This window comes from Cryptomeria japonica, chromosome 1 (assembly GCF_030272615.1).
Source record: "Cryptomeria japonica chromosome 1, Sugi_1.0, whole genome shotgun sequence".
Lineage (NCBI taxonomy): Eukaryota > Viridiplantae > Streptophyta > Pinopsida > Cupressales > Cupressaceae > Cryptomeria > Cryptomeria japonica.
The window spans coordinates 671751223-671772316 of record NC_081405.1 but is presented as its reverse complement, the minus strand read 5'-3'; the positions used below and the strand labels follow the sequence as shown (position 1 = coordinate 671772316).

General features: G+C 38.5%; 1 protein-coding gene across 7 annotated transcripts in view; it reads right to left on the bottom strand.

The window, feature by feature from the left end:
• Positions 1–21094, bottom strand: part of LOC131026781 (actin-related protein 8) — a 183948-nt gene that overhangs the window by 108141 nt on the left and 54713 nt on the right. For 6 of the 7 annotated variants that reach the window (XM_057956755.2, XM_057956756.2, XM_057956757.2 and 3 more), the window contains 2 exons: positions 5001–5068; positions 4832–4893 (listed from right to left, as the gene is read on the bottom strand). The exons of the other annotated variant lie outside the window; for it this stretch is intronic. In XM_057956755.2, coding sequence (XP_057812738.1) covers positions 4832–4893; positions 5001–5068 — 130 coding nt within the window. The remainder of the gene's footprint in view (positions 1–4831; positions 4894–5000; positions 5069–21094) is intronic. 7 annotated transcript variants of the gene reach the window in all.

Below are 21094 nucleotides of genomic sequence, written 5' to 3'. Positions count from 1 at the left end.
TAGAACGGACATTTGAGGTCGGAGATCTAGTATTCCTAAGGTTACAACCATATAAGCAATCATCCCTCAAGAAGAATGGGACTGAAAAACTGAAACCCCGATTTTATGGGCCCTACAAAGTCATTCGAAGGATTGGAGAAGTAGCTTATGAGATTGAACTTCCCAAAAGCAGCAAAATACATAATGTGTTCCATGTTTCCCGACTTAAGAAGGTTCTCAGGCAACACTTGGTTCCTTGCAGTGAACTACCTCCCCTAGATGATGAAGGGAAACTCACATTATACCCAGAGATCATTCTGGACACACGAAAAAGAGAGCTTAGGAACCGGACCATCACCGAACACCTGATAAAATGGAGGAATCTCCCAAACGAGGATGCCACTTGGGAAAAAGAGGACCTAAAGATGCTTGAGGACAAGCAAAATTGAGACGGAGGGACTGTGATATCCCCACCGCTCCATATGATGTAAGGCCTTATTCTTAAATAAAAGACAAAATCAATTATTAAAACAATATTAACAAATCATTAACATTGATATTCAATTGATGTAATACAATTAATAGGTTTAAGTATATTGGTATTTAATAATAATCAAGGTGATTATTAAATATACTAAATACGATTAATAGATTTAATAAATTAAGTAATTATTAAATAGATTAAATAGGATTTAATTCATTTAAAATTAAGTGATTATTAATATTACATAGATTAATTCACTTAATAAATAAAATGATTATTAAAATATAAAAAGGAATTTCACTTAAATGTTTATTAAAATATTAATTCATTTAGTAAATAAGGTGTTTTATATTTAAACACCACCCCCGCAGGAAGCGGTGGGGCGGGAAACGCAGCCCAAGCTGCGTCTACCATCACACCCCTTCCTTCGAAGGGAAATGGTGTGACGGTAGCCGCAGCTTAGGCTGCGAGCCGTCACCACCTTTCCCACGGGGGCTGCGTTTCCCGTCCCACCGCTTCGGCCGCAGCTTAGGCTGCGAGCCGTCACCACCTTTCCCACGGGGGCTGCGTTTCCCGTCCCACCGCTTCCTTCGAAGGGAAATGGTGTGACGGTAGCCGCAGCTTAGGCTGCGAGCCGTCACCACCTTTCCCACGGGAGGGTGCCTCGTGGAGGGACACGTCTACTCCCCTCCACGGGTATTTAACCCAATTAAATTGCAGGGATCGAGGGAAAAGGAAGGAGGACGCAGAGGTAGGAAGGGAGCATCTGCGGGTAAGTTCATGATATTTATTTTTTATAATATTATTTATTTTGTAATGAACATAATCAATGTATAGAATGTTCACTAGGATATAAGGTGTATAATGGAAAATAGGTAATGAATAGGTAGACGCTGTCATTTATGCATGTTAATAAATATAAGGAATTAATGTATTGATCCACACCCTAAGGTATGATTATGTTAAAATAGATGTGGTAAATGGAAATTAAATAAGAAGGTAATGCATAGGTAAATGATGGTAAGGAATATTGAATATATACATAAGGAACACATTAGGAATATATGTGTGAAGTACAAAATGAAATAATATTAAATTATCAATGTATTATAAAGGAAATTACATATTGGAGGCTATAGGGAGGGAACTCCCGTAGTCTAAGGAAGGGATTGTGATAATCCCCAGGGCAGTACATGTACTGAAAAATTGATATGCATATGTATGGCTTGGTTGATTAAACTCAACCAAGAAGAGACGGATCTGGCCGGTCCCCTTTGAGGACTTGGATGATGAAGGCATCACCAAGGCAAGGAATAGAAAAGGGTCTTCCTTGAAGGGCTTGGGTGTAAGAGGTTACACCCAAGACAGGATTCGAACTCAATTTCGATTTCCTGAAGGGCTTGGAACCAAGGGGTTCCAAGAAGGCGAGCTTCATGGCCGCCTAAGGATATACTTTCTTATGGCATTCGTATCCTTTTTATTAGATGAAGATTATGATTATGTTAATTAAGTATAAAAGTTAGATTGCAATCCAGATTACTTATATATATATATGTTTGTCATGTTCTAACAATCTGTTTTGGAGGTTAATAATCTCTAACTAGTAGGGACATTACATTGGCAAATCAGTTGACTATCACCGGTAAATGATAACATGCCCTAACCGGAAGAACAGAGAAGTGCACGATATGAAGGTTAACCGGTTAGTGTATACTGGTAGTATGTTTGGTCGGTGACCGAGTTTGAACCGACACCGTCAAGTGAGTTGGATGCTGACAGAGATGTCACGTGGACTTCAGGTGGCGAACATGCAATGGTAGATGAATGGTGCATCATCAAGTAGTTGCGGCTTAGGTAGGTATTAAATGAAGATTGCGGAAATCACGGATCAATTGCAGAGGATTGCGGCTCAAAGCAGATCGAAAGAGAGATTTTATTTTTTGGTGTCATGATCGAAGCGAGATATTTGATCGTCTTGTTGATCTGGAGAAGGGAACAACTAGATCATTTATTGTGATCAACAAAATCAAGGCCGATGAACAAGGTCCAGTTTGCTAAATATGGTAAACGTTTATAGGAAGAATAAAAAGGGACAAAGCTTTTTGTTGAACTGTTGCAAGTTGTCGATTCAAGGAGATGAGATCCAATTTGATACGGATCGTGGTTGGTGAAGAAAACCCTAGGCACGTAAAGCTTGAACTCTGTTTTTGGCGGGAAAGCATGTGTATAAATATGCAGATCAAAGACTTGAGCAGTTTGACGATGGATGGGTAATGAAAAAGCGTGATCATACTAGAAGAGAGTTGATCAGTCTGAGCGTTGATAGCAAAATATCGAAGTGATTGAGTGTTAGAAGAAGAACCGGCAAGAAGGGCTTAACCGGCAAGGTTTAAAGTAACTGGTAAACTGTTACAGAGCATAACAATCTATCAAACCGGCAGAGATAAAACCAGTAAGGTAGCCACTGAGAGTGAAAGAGAGCAGAGAGAGTATGAGAGGAGATCTAGCAAGGCAGAAGCTGAGTTGAAGAGGATTTAGACAGAGAACTAAGATCCGGTAGAGAAGAACCAGTGTGACAAAAAATAGTTCAACCGGCAAAGTGAATAGGTTGCAAAGGTTACAAAACTCATTTGTAACAAAGTGTTTATCATTGTATTGTTTTTATATCTCATTGTATTTCATTGAGTGGGTGCTTAGTGTAGGGGTTGGTGCTCCTTGAGTTGGTGCTCCGAATAGATCAGGGGTTGGTGCTCCTTTGGGTAGGTGCCCATAAATTGTTAGGGGTTGGTGCTCCTTGGGTTGGTGCCCTAAAACATGGTAAAACTGTTATTTCATTGTGAGGCTAGATAGGAGTAGTAGATCTCCAACAGCATTTCTCACCGAGGTTTTTCCCACATTGGGTTTTCCTCATATATCCGCTATTATGTGATGTGCTATTGTGTGTGGTTGCTTGTTAGTGTTTTCATTATCCTACCGGTTGCACACATTGTTTGAAATTGTTTATATCACTGATTCACCCCCCCTCTCAGTGATATCTTGTGTTCTACATGGTTTTCATTTTATCTTGGATCATCTCATTAGGAAAGCAACAATGGTTGCTCAATGTTGCTGAAGGTCATATTTTGCATAGTCTATCTCTCTCTGGGAGTTGTATTCCCTTTCACCCACCACCATTAGTTCTTTCTCTCCCCTCTAGAAAGGGGCCACGGGGAGCATTTCTGATCTCCCTAATTCATTTTACTCTTGCAACTGTACTATGATGCTGGTGTGATAACCTACACCCCAATTGGAATGGAAAGACGCAGAGATAGTAACCTAGGAGAGCAGCTCCTTTACTGCACATTACATGTGCAGGCTCAATCACTGGCCTTTAAGGCCTCAGAAAAAAAACAAAGAAGTGAGGATAGACTTGTGAGATCTAGTAAAGGTAGTTCCCACATATTTTTAAGGTGATATACCTTACTAATGGATGTTGTAAAAGTTATCTTGAAAAATACCTTTTAACTAAAAATCTGGTCTGTGTGTCATATTCAAACCTTATTCCCAATGCTTGATTAGTTTTTTCCAGACAAAATTTCTCCATTTGTTAGAAATGAATCTACTTGTCATAATCACGGTTAACATAAAGAAAAACTATAAACCTTTAGAGGTTAAGGGTTTGGAAAAATTTGGGTAAGTATGGGATCAGATATAAGTAGGCCTAGGATAAGTTACATAGTTCTTTTTGTTTTGCTTTTTATTTTATTTTTTAAAGTTTCAAATAATTATACTGCTTGTTTCTGAAACAGACCAGAAATGTCATCAGCATTTCTGGTACATCCCCAGGAAGGATTTGGAACTTCAGAAGAACCCGAGGGCCAGTAAATTGCCAAGGAGAACCAGACTCAGAATTAGAACCAGAATAAAACAAGAGAAATTCTGAAGAATCAGTAACATAGCTCAAACATACATTTCATGCAAACTATCCTCTTATATTTTTTAGTAGCTAGAGATAAAGCAAAAGTTGAATATAATTCAACCATTTATCTCCATTACAAACCAAAAAATAGAACAAAGCCAATTGCAAATGAATAACGTTTGCAGTCTCTTGAAAATTTGTTTTGAATATATTTTACAATTATTGCTCCAGCCTGCACCTGTTTCTTCCTAAATTTTGAAATCCAGTCCACTAGAGGCATCTTTTGCAAAACAACGAAAAGAGTGAATAATATTAAATTATTATTATGTACAAAAGGACATTGTAGATCACTATTCCAACATAAAAGTTTTCAAATAAGAGAAGATAAAAGGAAAACAAGATGGTAGGAAAAACACCACAGATAAAAGATATCAACGAACACAATGATAAAGAACAAATGAACGACTCACCATCACAATGGCATATAGGTGTGGAAATCACAAGAGGTTGTGCTAATGGTTTTACATTCAACCTAGCACCAAATATTAAGCAAAAAGATGTCATCAAATCGCTTCTGACAAATTTTAAGCCAAGAGTTGTTTAAACTTTTAAGTGACAAATATTCTTCATTTTACTTACTTGCGATATATTGTTGAGAAAAAATGTTTAAGCCTTGAATGAATTGGAGATTCAATGTTTGCAAACTCCTACAGCCAACAACCAAATTAGTATTGCAAAAAACTAATGGCATTAGAAAAATGTAGAAAGAGATGAAGTACTAGACAGGATGTAGAAAGAGATTAAGTACTAGACACGAAGTTAAATAATCCAAATGGTAAACCTGTGCAAATGTAAGTCTTTTTGTGTTATGCATACTTGTAAGGTGACATTATTATGAGACCAGTGAAAATTCCTCTCATAATTGAGAGATTGGGAAAGATCAAATTTATAGTGTGGCAAAAGCACAAACATGCACAACCTTCTTATTAATTAGAAGAATATAGATGTTATCCTCTAATTATAAATGTGTTTTGACTTTTTAATGTTTTGAAATAAGTACTTATAGGTTTTCCATAATAAAATAATTTTTCTGATTCAGTCCCCAGTGACAAAATGCTAACAGAAAAGAAAGTCTTAGATACCGTTTTGGCAATACTGACTTAAGGGTTTAAAGAAATTGTGTAACTAGCATAACTGATGCCATGAGAGCTAGTCACCTGTTGAAGGAAGAAGCTAAGAATAAAACAAAATCCCATTAGACTTCACAACTTGTCTCCATGGATGTAAGTTGATAGCCATAGACTACCCAAGAACCATGTTCTATTGAAGATGCCATTTTAAGTTACGGACGTGTATTTCTATCTTAAATTTAAAACATATCTTTTAGAAGTATTACAAGATTTTTACCATAGATTTGAAACATGTATTTCTACTTAAAACATCCATCTTTTAGCAGTATCCAAGATTTAAATCATAAATTTAAAGCCTATTGCATAAAAAATGGTGCATCCAAAAAATCAGATGTAAACAAGGTCAGATTGTAGAAATTGACACATCCAGATGTGATAATTTGCCATCAAATTTCTCAAATTGGCCGAGGAACACATAGTACTTCAAGGCCAACTGTCCACATACAGTTTTCAAGGAGTTGGGTCACTAAAAATTAAAAAATCCTAGTATTTATGGTGGCAACAATATCAATTTATTAATTCATCCTTTGATGTATCATTTGAGTTTTAGCATTATAGTTATGTAGAAAAAGATGAAATAAGTATATGTTTAAAGACAGTGAAGCCTAAAAGACACATTTTATCAGATATTAAACAATTCTAAGAATTGTGCCATGGGAATTCTTTCTGAGAAATCTGTGCATGCTACTAGTAGAAAACTGATCCTCTAGAATTTAAGAATACTTTGGACTTGGCCCTAGAAGTGACCAGTGATATGTGAGAGAATATGGTTAAAGGCAAGCTACACAGGGTCAACTGGGTACCAAAAGAGCCAAGAAGCCCTGAGGTTCTTGGTTTCAGATGACAGACTTGCCCACGAAAGCTTGAATTAAAGTACCTCCTACAAGATGAAACTAATAATAATGCAATTGTCACTCAACTCAAGCAACTGTAAAGGCATGAAGCTTGTTTACATTATCTTTGGCTCATTGTTGCATTGCAGATTCAAGCTGTGTATGAATTTTGAAATTATCTTCTATAAGATGAGTGCAGAGACCAGGCCTACATCAACTGTCATATACATTTCAGTTTAGCATGACTTCAAACAGAAAGAAAGAGAAAACATTGTAAGAAATGGATGTGGTCATTAATGATGGCTACAATTGTTCATCTAGACCCAGAGAGAATTAAATGCATCCAAACTTAATTAGTGTTCAAACTAATAAAAATATAACCTAATTGGTTGAGAACAAATCGCAAAAATATGCTTTCATTGAAGGGCTTGTACATTTTGTTTTCATACACCACATGCATGTATCAACTTTCATTCCTGTTCCAAATGATACTAGCAACTAGAAGATAATGGAAGTCCCCTTCAGAAAGAATTTAAGCATTTCAGGTATAAGCAACTATCAAAGGTAGTTGCCTCTTCCATTTCAGCTTGAAGACAAAGAACTAGTTCATTTAGGAGATTTACATAAGTTGAACATAATCACTTCAAATTTTATTGTCCCTGACAGTGGCATTTTTAAGTTTAGCCCTTCTCAGTATGGCATCAGTTATTTGCATGTCCACAAATATTCACTCCAATAGCTAGGATGACAATCTTATGACTGCATGTGAGCAAGGTGTCAAACAAGATAGGGTACAGCATCAAGGGTAAAGCTCATTCAGACAAAGCATACAAAAGAAAATTTGAATATTATAAATTGTAAGGGTCATCTTCTACATTAAAAATTTGAGGAGCAATTAACATCATAAACTCGAGAACTACTAAACGTCAAATACAATGTTTTGGTAAGTTTGCTTCAATCTTAAACAACTGTGTATTTAGTATAGCATACTTCTAACTTAAAATTGAAGGAAAACGTGTTTCCAGTGATCCAATTAAATGATTCAGGTAAAAGATCTTCTTTAATGTCTTGATAAACTTCAGACAGAGATAATGACCAAAAAACAATAGAATGGAATACTACAGTAGCATAAAATAATTTGCAATGTGTATAAACACATTCCATAATTTTTCATAGATAACATAGGTAAAAAACCAATGTGAATATTTGTTGTAATACGATCACTCAACTAGTCAAATATGGGCCACCTCTGAGAATTCTACAAGAGAGAAAAATTTGGAAGGCACAAAAAACGAACAGATCAAGTTATTTTCAGATTCTAACCCTCGCATTCACATGACTGTTTATGACGTTTGCTCTTGCTAGAAAAGAAATTGGAATCTACTGGAAAAACCAAACAAATTGAAATCAACCTATCAGAAATCATAAGGATCAAATCAGTCTATCTTATTTTTGTACTTAAGAAGCATAACCTATTAATACAGTAATACTAAATTACATGGTAGCACATTGTCATTTATTAAATTTCGCCAAAAGAAATTCTTAATACAGCAGCCCTAACCCTCAATAGTTCTGACACAGCCACTTTTATTGATCACCCAAACTCCTTGAATGACAGTTAAATCAACAGTAATGAACTAAAGACCATAACATGGTAATCATGCTTTTCCAGTTTTTCTATAAAAGTAATATATTTGTACTTCCAAAAAGATTATCAGTTTACGAAAATCCTGAAAAAAATATGGGGGCTTTGAATTGGAAAATGGCGAATGTTAGAGGTGCTGTGATAATTGAGGAAGGTCAATTGGTTTTTCTTTAGTTGGGTTGAAGAACAATGCTCTCCTCTCTTACTTTAAGAGAATGAATAGGGGAGAAACAACCATCCCTCCACTCACTTGAATTAATTGCCATGTCTTTCTCTTTGTCTTGCTTTGATGAAAATACTTAGTTGGAATGTCCGAGGCATCGAGGCACATGACAGAAATTTGGTTGAATCCCTGTGTAGAGCCAAGGCTAATTTGGAATGTATCCCATTGCAAGATGTCAAATCAGTTGGTTGTTCTCTAGATGGTGCTTGCAAGATTAGCTAGACTAATTATATTCTGTTTTCTTCAAAGCATGCTGAGGGGAATGGGAGGGGGTCTGCATTCTTCTTAACCCTTTGTTGGGCCAAAATATTTTTAGTCATGGCACCTCCCCCTGTTACAGGGTCATGTGGGTTGAGCTTAATCTTGATGATAAAAGTTTTGCTATTTGCTCTACTTATACCCCTATTAGATGCTATTAAAAAGACATCTATGTAATGTGTACCCCTGCAAAAAAAAAATTGGTTTGGAAAATGGTTTTTTGCGACTCAAGGTAACTTGCCAATACAACTGAAAATGCTTACTGATATGTTCTGATCAGTCTTTTATTCTTTCAAAGCTTATCCATAGAATTGCAAAATACATTAAAACATTCCAAAATGACATTACAATGTATAACAAACATATAACTCGCCAAAATAACTCTGATCTGCAGTCTTAAAGTTCATCCCAGATCTGTTATAGGTCATAATTTGATGCTCAGTCAAATTATGACCTATACATGGTGTCTCCCCTTGACAGAATTAGACCTCTGAGGGCAGCGATAGGTCAAAGAACCCTTCCCAAACATAGAAAGACCACACCAATCTCCTCAGAATTATATGAAAGCACTTTGACACAAGAATACCACTTAATAGGGGCACAATAATGCTCAGAAACCCTCCAGATGAGACTTCTATAGATGATTGGCTGGTATCTTGCACTGGGACGGCTAGCTAGTCATTCAAAAACACCACCTTCCAACTCAAACTGCCTTGGAAAACATGTTATTTCCTTAACCAGTCCAGACTCCAAATACCTCAAAAAGAGTGATTTGCAATTCTCAAATCTCACCGATAAAACCCTCGGCACAAAACTCAAAGCAACCCACACTTGTATGGCATGCCTCGATGGCGATTCCTCTTAGAAAATTCAAAGTCACCAAAAAACCTTCAAATGACAGAGAAATTAGTTGTTAAACTCGTGCCCTAGATCAGTAATCAGATTTGTAACATTTAATCATGCCCTAGTTTATTAATCAGATTTGTAATTTAGTAAACTATAATCAAGTAAATTCAAGAATGAAACAAGGAACCAAGAGACAAACACAAATACGCTCGGAAAACCTCCAAGGACGAAAAACCTAGCATTAAAGACCCACAGGTCAGATTATGTATTCATTCTTATTGCACAAATACAATACTTAGCTTGCTTTTCTGAATCTGATCTTTATATATCAGATCTGCCCTTTTTGCATGCTTCAAGACTGCACCAAAATGCCCTATATCCTCTTGAATAAGTTCGCCCAATCCTTGGCACAAATTCGCACAACCTTCTTTGGTGATTTCGCACCTCTTGTTTGCAGAGCTAATTCGCTGATTTCATGGATAACTGAATTGTATTTGCATTTGCAATTTAACCTTTATTTATATGATTCCTTAGCCTTTATAAAATCCAAGTCGGCCTCCCTCTTTTGGCGCCAATTTATTTATTGTGGCGTGGAGTATTTAGGGTGGCGTGGAGGTATAGGGCTGGGCTCAACTTGGGGGCATGTTACCCCTTTAGGATAGGACCCAGTCCTATATGGGTTCGGATGTTGCCTTAAGGCAATCCGAACCCATTTTTACCTAGTTACAAACAACACTCCCTCTTAACTAGGGAAGAAGAGAATACATAATCTGAACCTTTAGAGTTCCATCTAGCACACAAGCATAGAATGGATCTAGCACACAAGCATAGAATTACATCTTCCACCTAGCACACAAGCATAGGATGGTTCTAGCACACAAGCATAGAAAGTGTAATACACAAGTGGGTCTTTACATAATTACAATTTTCCATCTAGCACACAAGCATAGATTGGACACAATTCATTCTTGCACACAAGCAAAAAATGATCAAAGTGCTGCAGATAGAGTCACTGAGATTGGAGGTCCCTCTCTATCAGAGTTCCGTTTTCCACAATACCAAGTCTGTCTCTGAAGTATTCGAACTTCACTCTGGATAAGGGTTTGGTAAGGATGTCCGCAACCTGTTCATCCGTGCTAATGTACTTTAGTTGAATGGCGCCTCTTTGCACCATATCTCGAATGAAGTGATAGGGTGTTTCCACATGTTTGGACCAGTCATGGAACACAGGATTTATTGACATCTTTATACATCTTTGATTATCACAATGAATGGTGGTAGGACCACTAGCTTGACCAAATAATCCAACGAGGAGTTTGCAAAGCCACACTGGTTCTCTGGATGCAACAGATGCTGCAATGTACTCAGCTTCTGCAGTGTTCAATGCTACGGAACATTGCTTTCTACATGCCCAAGAGATCACTGCAGAGCCCAAGTTGAAGCAAATACCCGAAGTACTTTTCCTGATACATTCATTGTGCAATCTGTAATCTGAACTCAGCCAGCACTCCTTAGAGAGGATCACAACAAGTAGCCAGTAACCATAAGTAATAAGTAACCAAATCACATAATGGTAACTCATCATGGATCCTTTTATAATATTCATCTTGCCTTGCCTGTAGAGGATGAATCCTGAACTTTATCATGTACACCTGCAAGACATGAATACAATCACAAGTATATATATGCTCATCATGGACTCTTTTCATGATATCTATCACGCATATACACCATTCATTGCCTGCTAAGAATGATGAAGAGCTTCCATTTCAATCTTCTCTGAGCACCATCTTTATTTGCACACGAGTATTCTCCTTAATCTTCTCCCAGAGAAGAATGCATTACCTTTACCTCAATCTTCTCCCAAAGAAAAATGTAACATCAAAAAATCATAATCTTTCATCTTGTTCACAAGCATAGAATGAAGTTACATAAGCCATAGTCCTCCATTTTGCACACAAGCAAAGAATGAATAAACATAATCTTCTATCTAGTACACTTTCCATCTAGCACACAAGCATAGGATGAAAATCCATCTTTTCTACCATCTTACATTGCCCGCAGAGGATGGTAACAATTACTCTTCTCCCTGAGAAGATTACACTACCACCTTACATTAGCCGCAGAGGATAGTTGATGAAACACAATGCATCATTGAGGTTGAGACTCCTTCTCAATCAAGGCGGTGTTCTTCACAGCTCCAAGTCTATCTTCTGAAGTACTCAAGCTTCAAAAGACTTGGTGAGAACATTTGCAACACAAGATTATCCTGCCATAAGACACTGAATTTTCAGGTATCTCTATATGACTCTGATAATAAATAATTATAAGAAAGCATTCAACAAGAATTTGAAAAACCACACAATTTCCTTGATACAGTTCATGCTCCAATGAATTCAGCTTCAGCAGTACTCAGTGTGACTGAGGACTGTTTTGCTGTAGTCCTAAGAGATCATAGGGAATCCAAGTTACAACAAGAGATTGAAGTGACTTCCCTTATCTGAGACACTTCAGAATCTGAGTTAGCCTTCTGAGGTGATTACAGTCTTCTGCTCACAATCATTTGAGATTTTCAAAATGCAACAAGATATGCTTGGCAGCAACAACATGCTCCAACCTTGATCATGAATTAGCTGAGGCATCCACCAATCAGCTACTTGTCTTCAGATGAATCTGCAAAATCAGACTTTGCAACAGACATCCTCAATCTTTATGTTATTTTTCATAAAGGTTTACAATCCATTATTCTAAATATCAAAAGTATACTTGACTTGGAATAATTTGGTTAGATCCTTGACATATTTCTAATCCTAGAAGACAATAAATTTAGATCCTTGCGCTAATTATTCCTTATATTCCAATGATGAGAATAGAGTTAAATCATCACATCAAAAACCAAAATACTTTAAGAAAGGAAGTTAGAACTTTACAAAACCCTAGACTTAACAAATGATTGTCAATTCTTTAAATACTAAGTCTTTATTGAAGATAGGACTCCCTCTTAATCCTTAATCAAATAAGAATCAATAAAGGAACTAGAAATAATATAACACTGAAGATGCTACTTGCTTTTCTCTTCCTTTCACCTTCTGCAAGGTGAATTTTCAGAAAACCTTCATCTTTAACCCCGAGAGGCTGAGATACAACCTAGTTCCCATCCAAATTACATGCCTGAAAGGATCCTTATATACTTATTCAAGCAAGCAAAATACATAAGCCAAATCATCTTTCAAACTGAACAACTGAAATTGAGATTTCTTAGAAACCCAATCACAAGATATAGTATGACTACATACATATGATTGATAAATATCAAGTAGAACAGAATCTTCATACTTTGCTGAACAAGATCCTAATTATATTCAGCTTTGGTGGAAGTAGAAGAAGTTAATGAGTAAAATGCTTACCTCAGCCTGAAGAGATCTCAATGCTAATCACAGAAGGAGACCACTGACTTGATCATCTTTCACTCTTCCTACATATGCTATTTACAACAATACATTCTAACTTCTACTATGTAGGAAAGAGCATCATCATAACCAATTAACTGAAAGCAACCTGTCATGCAGTTATTTTAACAGATAACTGACACATAATAAAACTGCATTTGTCACAACATTTAATGACATGAGCTTGAATGCAACAGGGATGATATAAGGATGGTAACTTGGGATAACACAGGCACAAACTTGCTTGTAGACCTACAAGGATAAACACCTGACATAGGGAACCTCAAAACATGATTGGCCCAACACAAGTTAATTCAAAGAGAATATCATTTTCCTTTCACACAACCCAACAGGGGTTTTTACAAAACTAAGTAAGCACAAACCCATAACAAGCAAATATTGATAATGAAACCCTTATTATTACAACTTGACAAAGAAACCCCATATAAACAAATTGACAAAGTTATTCAACAGGAATACTTAACCTTCAATTATCATAAAGTCTCTCACCACAAAGTTAATAAAGAATTAAGAAAAATACACCTGTTGATGTTTAGATATCACTGACACTAGAACCGAAAGCTTCCCCAGAAGAAACTATCTTTGCAGTCTATCTTCAAAAGGCCATAATTTGCAATCTCCTCTTGATGTGCCTTACACAGTCAGCTAGGGTTTGAAGATTGGTGGGAATACAACTGATTTTGTTAGCAATACAAAATAGTAGTTGCATGTCTAGTAGCAAAATAAATCTACCATACCATCAAAGATTCAATCATTATTAAAATTGGATCGGATCACATCAAATGTAATGGGCACCCCCTGTTCGGCACTAAATCTGTCTTTTTTACTTAGTGTAATTTTGGCAAACAGTTGGCTTGCAAGCTGACTAATGGATTTTTGGTTCTTGATTTGCAATAAGATAAATTGGATAAACTGATATTTATTGTAAAGCTTTCAAAGTTTACTCAATATAATAACAACCAGACATATCAAATACCAAAAACAAGAAGATTAATGCTGATGGTATTTATTTAATTCCAACTCCAAGCATACAAATCAGATTTGAAGAATATTACAGACCATATGATAAAAAACAAATTCAAACCTGAACTCCACAAGTATAGAACCTGCTGAAAACACTGTTCACGCACTGTAGCTGCACTATTCACGGCACTGTAGCATTTTTACTATTCACGCGGCACTGTAGCAAAACGCTATTCACGCGGTACTGTAGCAAAAACACTATTCACGCGGTACTGTAGCAAAAACACTATTTTCAAATCTGCACTTTCCAACCCCTGTAAAAACTTCATGCGAGAGCACCAGATGAAGCCCAATGTGTTTCCTGAATGAAAACACCATTAATCCTCCTGACTGTGTCTTTCAACAGCGAAGAGAATGCTAGCAAAGAGGGATTCCGTCCTCCAAGCCCAATAATCAGATCTCTACGAAATCCAACAGCATAACATTAATCTCATCCCCAACATATCCCAAAAGAGAGCTCTCAACCTCCATTTATATCTTCTTCCTGGATGCAAACACTTCATTTCCTCAATGTGGGATAATACATTTTAAAATAAAATATTATTTCCCACAATGTACACATTAAAGGGAACTTTTAATATTTTAAACATTACTTTATATTCCCAACCTTATAATATAACGATAAAGTTAAATATTTAATTTAACTTTACACTTTATCGTTAAATATTAAAACCTTGTTGATAATCCCTTTAAATCATTGTCGCCTTCAAATATTTTCTACTGATAATTATGCCAACCAGGGAAACACTAAAAATTCCAAGTCACTGCTTGGAGACTAACTTACTATAAATAGTAAGTGTCTAAAAACCCTGTCAAAGCAGCACCGATTGGCCTGAAACTGAAAACATCTAGGCCAAAACACCTCGGGATCCCACCAATGTCCTTGTTAGCCTTCGGGACCGTGTCAGAATAGGCTAACGACACCCCATATCATGTTGCGCTAAAAAGGGGGCATTACAGTCCGGCCCCCTTGAAATTGCTTGTCCTCAAGCAAATTCAGTCCTGAATGTTGCAATACCTGCTCATTCTCCTATGTAGCATCCTCATCTGGCAGGTCTCTCCATTTCACCAAGTATTCCTTAACGATTTTGTTCCTGAGTGTCCTTTCCCTGACATCCAGAATAGCTTCGGGTACTAACACAAGCTTCCCCTCCTCATCCAAAGGGGGTAAATCTGCAGAAGGCACTACACTCTGACCAATGGCTTTCTTAAGCCTAGACACATGAAACACATTGTGCACCCGACTGCCCTCTGGAAGCTCAAGCTCATAGGCGACTTCGCCCACTCTGCGAATCACCCTGTAGGGACCATAAAATCAAGGCTTCAATTTTTCAGCTTCGCTCTTCTTGAGTGATGACTGTCTATATGGTTGTAGCCTCAAGTAAACCATATCCCCTACCTCGAAACTGCGCTCTATTCGGTGCTGATCAGCGTACAATTTCTGTTGATTCTAGGCCTGCTGTATATTCTCCTTGAGCACTTTCAGGATGTCCTGACTATCCTGCAATAAGTTTTTGGCTTTGGGCACTCTGCTGTCCCCCAAAACTAAATCCATGAAGCTAGGTGCGTCATAACCATAGAGTGCCATGAAAGGAGTCATCCTGATGGACATATGATAAGTGGTGTTATAACAATACTCTCCCATATGCAACCATCTGACCCAAGCCTTTTGTTGTGCAGTTACATAGTTCCTCAAATATCCCTCCACCCATTTATTCACAATCTCTGTTTGCCCATCTGTCTGCGGATGATAACTAGTACTAGGTGTAAGATTTGTACCACACAACCTAAACAACTCCTGCCAAAAAACACTCATAAACTTACTATCCCGATCACTGACAATGAATCTAGGCAACCCATGTAACCTGAATATCTCTCTAAAGAAAAGATCTGCCACCTGTGCTGCTGTGTAAATGGATGGAATAGCAAAGAAGTGAGCGAACTTCGTCAAGCGGTCCACCACCACATAGATGCAATCCCTTCCCTGCACTCGTGGTAAACCAGTGATGAAGTCCATCGAAATACTTTCCCATTTCCTATCTGGAATGGGCAAGGGCTGTAATAAACCTGCAGGAAATGTGTGCTCTCCCTTATTCTGTTGACAAACCGCACACTCCCTGACATACCTCTGAACATCATCCTTGAGCCCTCTCCATGTGAACCGCTCTCGGATCTGCCTGTAGGTCTTGAAGATCCCCGGATGCCCAGCTGTGGGTGCATCATGAAATGCCTTAAGTATCACCTCTCTCAAATGTGATGACGGAATCAAATAAACCTTGTCCTGAACTCTGATCAATCCATCTATCACCTCATAGCGATCATCCTGTATAGTACCTAAAATCAATCCAGAAGCCCAAGCATCTCCGACATACTCTGCTATAATCTGATCTCTCCAATCTCCTGAAATCTCTGCCAGGGCACATAAGTGAGGTCTCCGAGATAAGGCATCAGCCACCACGTTTTTCTTACCTTTGACAAACTCTATGTCAAAGTCATAAGCCTGCAATTTAGTAACCCATTTCTGTTGTCGGTCATTAAGATCGCGCTGGTTCATGAAATATTTAATACTGTTGTGATCAGTTTTGATCACAAAACGCCCACCTACCAAATATGATCGGAATTTGGCCAATGCATGCATTATGGCCAACATCTCCCTGTCATAGATAGAATAGCTCCTCTCAACACCTCGGAGCTTCCTACTCTCGAATGCAATGGGATGTTTCTCCTGCATCAATACTGCCCCTATCCTATCACCTGAAGCATCACACTTAAGTTCAAATGGCTTCGTGAAATCTGGTAGAGCTAAAACCGGACAAGATGACATCACTTGTTTGAAGTGGTCAAAACATCGTTGCGCTGCTTCTGTCCATACGAAGGCTCCCTTTTTAGTGAGGTCTGTCAAAGGTGCTGCAGTCTGTGAAAACCCCTTAACAAACCTCCTGTAAAACCCACATAAACCAAAGAACCCCTTAAGCTGTGTGAGGTTCGTGGGAGTAGGCCAATCTACTATAGCTCTAATCTTTTCAGGGTCTACTCGAACTCCATCTGCACTAATAATATGCCCAAGGTATAGTAATTCTGTCATACCAAACTCACACTTAGACTCCTTGGCATATAAAGACTCTCTCTCTAAGATAGATAATACCTCCTCCAGATGCTGTGAATGTTCCTCCCAGGTCTTACTGAAGACCAAGATGTCATCAAAGAAGATCAAAACAAATCTCCTCAACTGCTCCCTGAATACCTGGTTCATACAACTCTGAAATGTAGCGGGTGCATTGGTTAGTCCAAATGGCATAACCATAAACTCAAAGTGGCCATAGTGGCATCGGAAGGCTGTTTTCTCAATGTCCTCTGCTCTCATCCTGATCTGATGGTATCCGGATCGCAAATCAATTTTGGTGAAGAAACATGCCCCATGCAACTCATCAATCAGCTCATCAATCCTAGGAATGGGATACCTGTTTTTTATTGTTTTCTTATTCAATGCCCTCTAATCAATGCACATGTGCATTGTCCCATCCTTCTTCTTTACCAGAACTACAGCTGAAGCAAAGGGGCTTTTGCTAGGCCTGATGTGCCCCATTTTCAACAATTCCTTAATTGCCTTCTCTATCTCATCTTTATGTTTCTTAGGATGACGATAGGGAGTGATCATCACTGGTTTGGCTCCCTCCTCGAGCTCAATAACATGCTTTGCACCCCTGTCAGGAGGAACCCCATGAGGGATATCACTGAATACCTTGGCATGTCTGTCAAGAATCTCCTGTATATCTGGTGGATGACTCTTCACTCGAGGCTCCGGTGAAGTTGGCATAACTAAGCACTCTGTTGCCCACTCTATGTCATTATGTCGAAAAAGTTTCTCCATTCTCCTCAAAGAGACTACCCTGCAACTCCCATCTGAAAGTCCCCTGAGTACAACAGTCCTACCCTCATGCTGAAACCTCATTTCCAACTTCGCTAGGTTGAAAGTGAACTCAACCAGCGATGCCATCCATGTCATACCGAGGATGACGTCGTAATCTCCCATGTCCACAACATAGAAATCATCCTCCAACTCATAGCCATCTCCAAATCTAATGTGAAGATTTGAAACCTTCTGAGTACATAATAGCTTTTGGCCATTAGCCACCATGACTCTAAAACCATCATGCTCCTCTGTCTGTAAACCTCTCCTGGCTACCAACTGTGTATCTATAAAGTTATGTGTAGCCCCAGTGTCAATGAGAGATATCACTTTCTGCCCCTGGATAGTACCCCTGACCTTAAATGTGATTGCCTTTTGGGCCCCTGTCAAGCGTGCCAACGATCTATCATCCTTAGGAATGCTGCTCTCCTCTATCGTGTTACCCTCATCTGAATCAGAGTGCTGATCCTCCCCCTCTGACTCTGACTCCTCTGCTGAAAAATACTCCATTTGATTTGCCTTAGCCTTGAGAGGGCATTTATGAGATAAGTCCCAAGGCTCTCTACACTGGAAGCACAGTTTCTTCTTTCGAAGTTCATTCAAGGTTTCACTGTCTAGTCCTTTTGATCCTTCTTTGGGTTTGTTATACTCTTTCTGAAATGGTTTTTTGTCTTTGTCCTTGCGGTAGGAAGAATCTGTTGAATGGTATTTTCCTTTGTATACCGAAGGGGCTAAATCTCGTGCCTTTTTAGTTGCTTTTGCTAAGGTGAGTGGATCATGTCCCTTCACCCAACCACGTAACGGATCAGCAAGCCCATCACAAAATAACACCACCAATCTCCTAGGAGAGATATCAGTAACAAGTACAGACAAACGCTGAAACTCGGCGATATAAGCATCCACTGAACCTGACTGTTTTAACTGTGCTAGCTCCTTGAAATGTAACTCGGGATCTCTAGTGTCAAATCTCTCAATCAATCTTTATGTGAATTCCTCATAGGATATAATCTGATTATGCCCCAGAGTCACCATGCCATGATGCCACCATTCATGCGCAACGCCGTCCAAATGCATAGCCGCATACTTGATAGCCTCATCCTCAGGCATAGGATTAAGCTGCAAGTATGTATCTATCTTCTGCACCCAAGCTCGTGCAGTCATCTTCCCTGAAGCATCATAATAAGGCAAGGAAAGTTTTCCAACTTTCTTCCTCAGCTCAAAATTCTGATTCCTCCCTCCTGCTCTAGGCATATGTCTCATCCTCAAGTCCATATAATCTCTGAGGGAAATATCTGCCTGAAACTCGGGTCCACTGGCCTCCCAGTCCCTCCTGAACTGACCCTGTAACTCAGTAATCTGCGGTTCGTTCACTGGTTGAACCGGATCCCTAGGTGGAAAGGTGGGTAGAAGAGGTCTCGAGCTCGCTGTTCGAGCTGGGCGTGCAATGTGTCTAAAGTTATCCGCCTCATTCCCATTGTTGCCATGTCCATTATTACCATTAATATTATTCTCAGGGCCATTGTTGTTGCCTCGGCCTCCATTATTATCATTGCCCCTATTGTTATCGTTTCCCCTATTGTTATTGTTTCCATTGTTGGCATCACCTGGATTAATATTAACGCCCATCTGTCTAGCCATAAGCTGCAACATCATGTCCATTCGCCTATTCTGCTCCTGCTGCATACGCTGCCCTTGCTCTAACGTACCCAACAACTGTCTGAACATTACCTCCCCCTGATCTGGAACGATATTCCTCTCATCTCGGTCACCCATTTTGCTGTCCTGATCGAAGAATATTTCCTCTATGTCTGTATGACTGGATTCTATGTCCGCCTGCACGAATGAACTAGACTGCTCACTCTGACTATCCGAATTTCTATTTTGTCTGGCCCTGGTATTGCGAAAATTATAATGCCCCTGTCGCATGCTCAATCATACATTCTGGACCTGTTTTATTTCTGCAATATGTTTTGGTGAAAGTTTCCCACAAGATGGCAGGATCTTCTGCTCTGATACCACTGTAATGGGCACCCCCTGTTCGGCACTAAATCTGTCCTTTTTACTTAGTGTAATTTTGTCAAACAGTTGGCTTGCAAGCTGACTACTGGATTTTTGGTTTTTGATTTGCAATAGGATAAATTGGATAAACTGATATTTATTGTAAAGCTTTCAAAGTTTACTCAATATAATAACAACCAGACATATCAAATACCAAAAACAAGAAGATTAATGCTGATGGTATTTATTTAATTCCAACTCCAAGCATACAAATCAGATTTGAAGAATATTACAGACCATATGATAAAAAACAAATTCAAACCTGAACTCCACAAGTATAGAACCTGCTGAAAACACTGTTCACGCACTGTAGCTGCACTATTCACGGCACTGTAGCATTTTTACTATTCACGCGGCACTGTAGCAAAACGCTATTCACGCGGTACTGTAGCAAAAACACTATTCACGCGGTACTGTAGCAAAAACACTATTTTCAAATCTGCACTTTCCAACCCCTGTAAAAACTTCATGCGAGAGCACCAGATGAAGCCCAATGTGTTTCCTGAATGAAAACACCATTAATCCTCCTGACTGTGTCTTTCAACAGCGAAGAGAATGCTAGCAAAGAGGGATTCCGTCCTCCAAGCCCAATAATCAGATCTCTACGAAATCCAACAGCATAACATTAATCTCATCCCCAACATATCCCAAAAGAGAGCTCTCAACCTCCATTTATATCTTCTTCCTGGATGCAAACACTTCATTTCCTCAATGTGGGATAATACATTTTAGAATAAAATATTATTTCCCACAATGTACACATTAAAGGGAACTTTTAATATTTTAAACATTACTTTATATTCCCAACCTTATAATATAACGATAAAGTTAAATATTTAATTTAACTTTACACTTTATCGTTAAATATTAAAATCTTGTTGATAATCCCTTTAAATCATTGTCGCCTTCAAATATTTTCTACTGATAATTATGCCAACCAAAGGAAACACTAAAAATTCCAAGTCACTGCTTGGAGACTAACTTACTATAAATAGTAAGTGTCTAGAAACCCTGTCAAAGCAGCACCGATTGGCCTGAAACTGAAAACACCTAGGCCAAAACACCTCGGGATCCCACCAATGTCCTTGTTAGCCTTCGGGACCGTGTCAGAATAGGCTAACGACACCCCATATCATGTTGCGCTAAAAAGGGGGCATTACATCAAAGAATCATGAAATATATTCCAATCTAGGGTTTAGACCAATTCTGAAAATCAACAACTCTGAAGGTCTGAATAAGGTAATAACTCCACAGTATACACTTTGCATTCCAGAGAT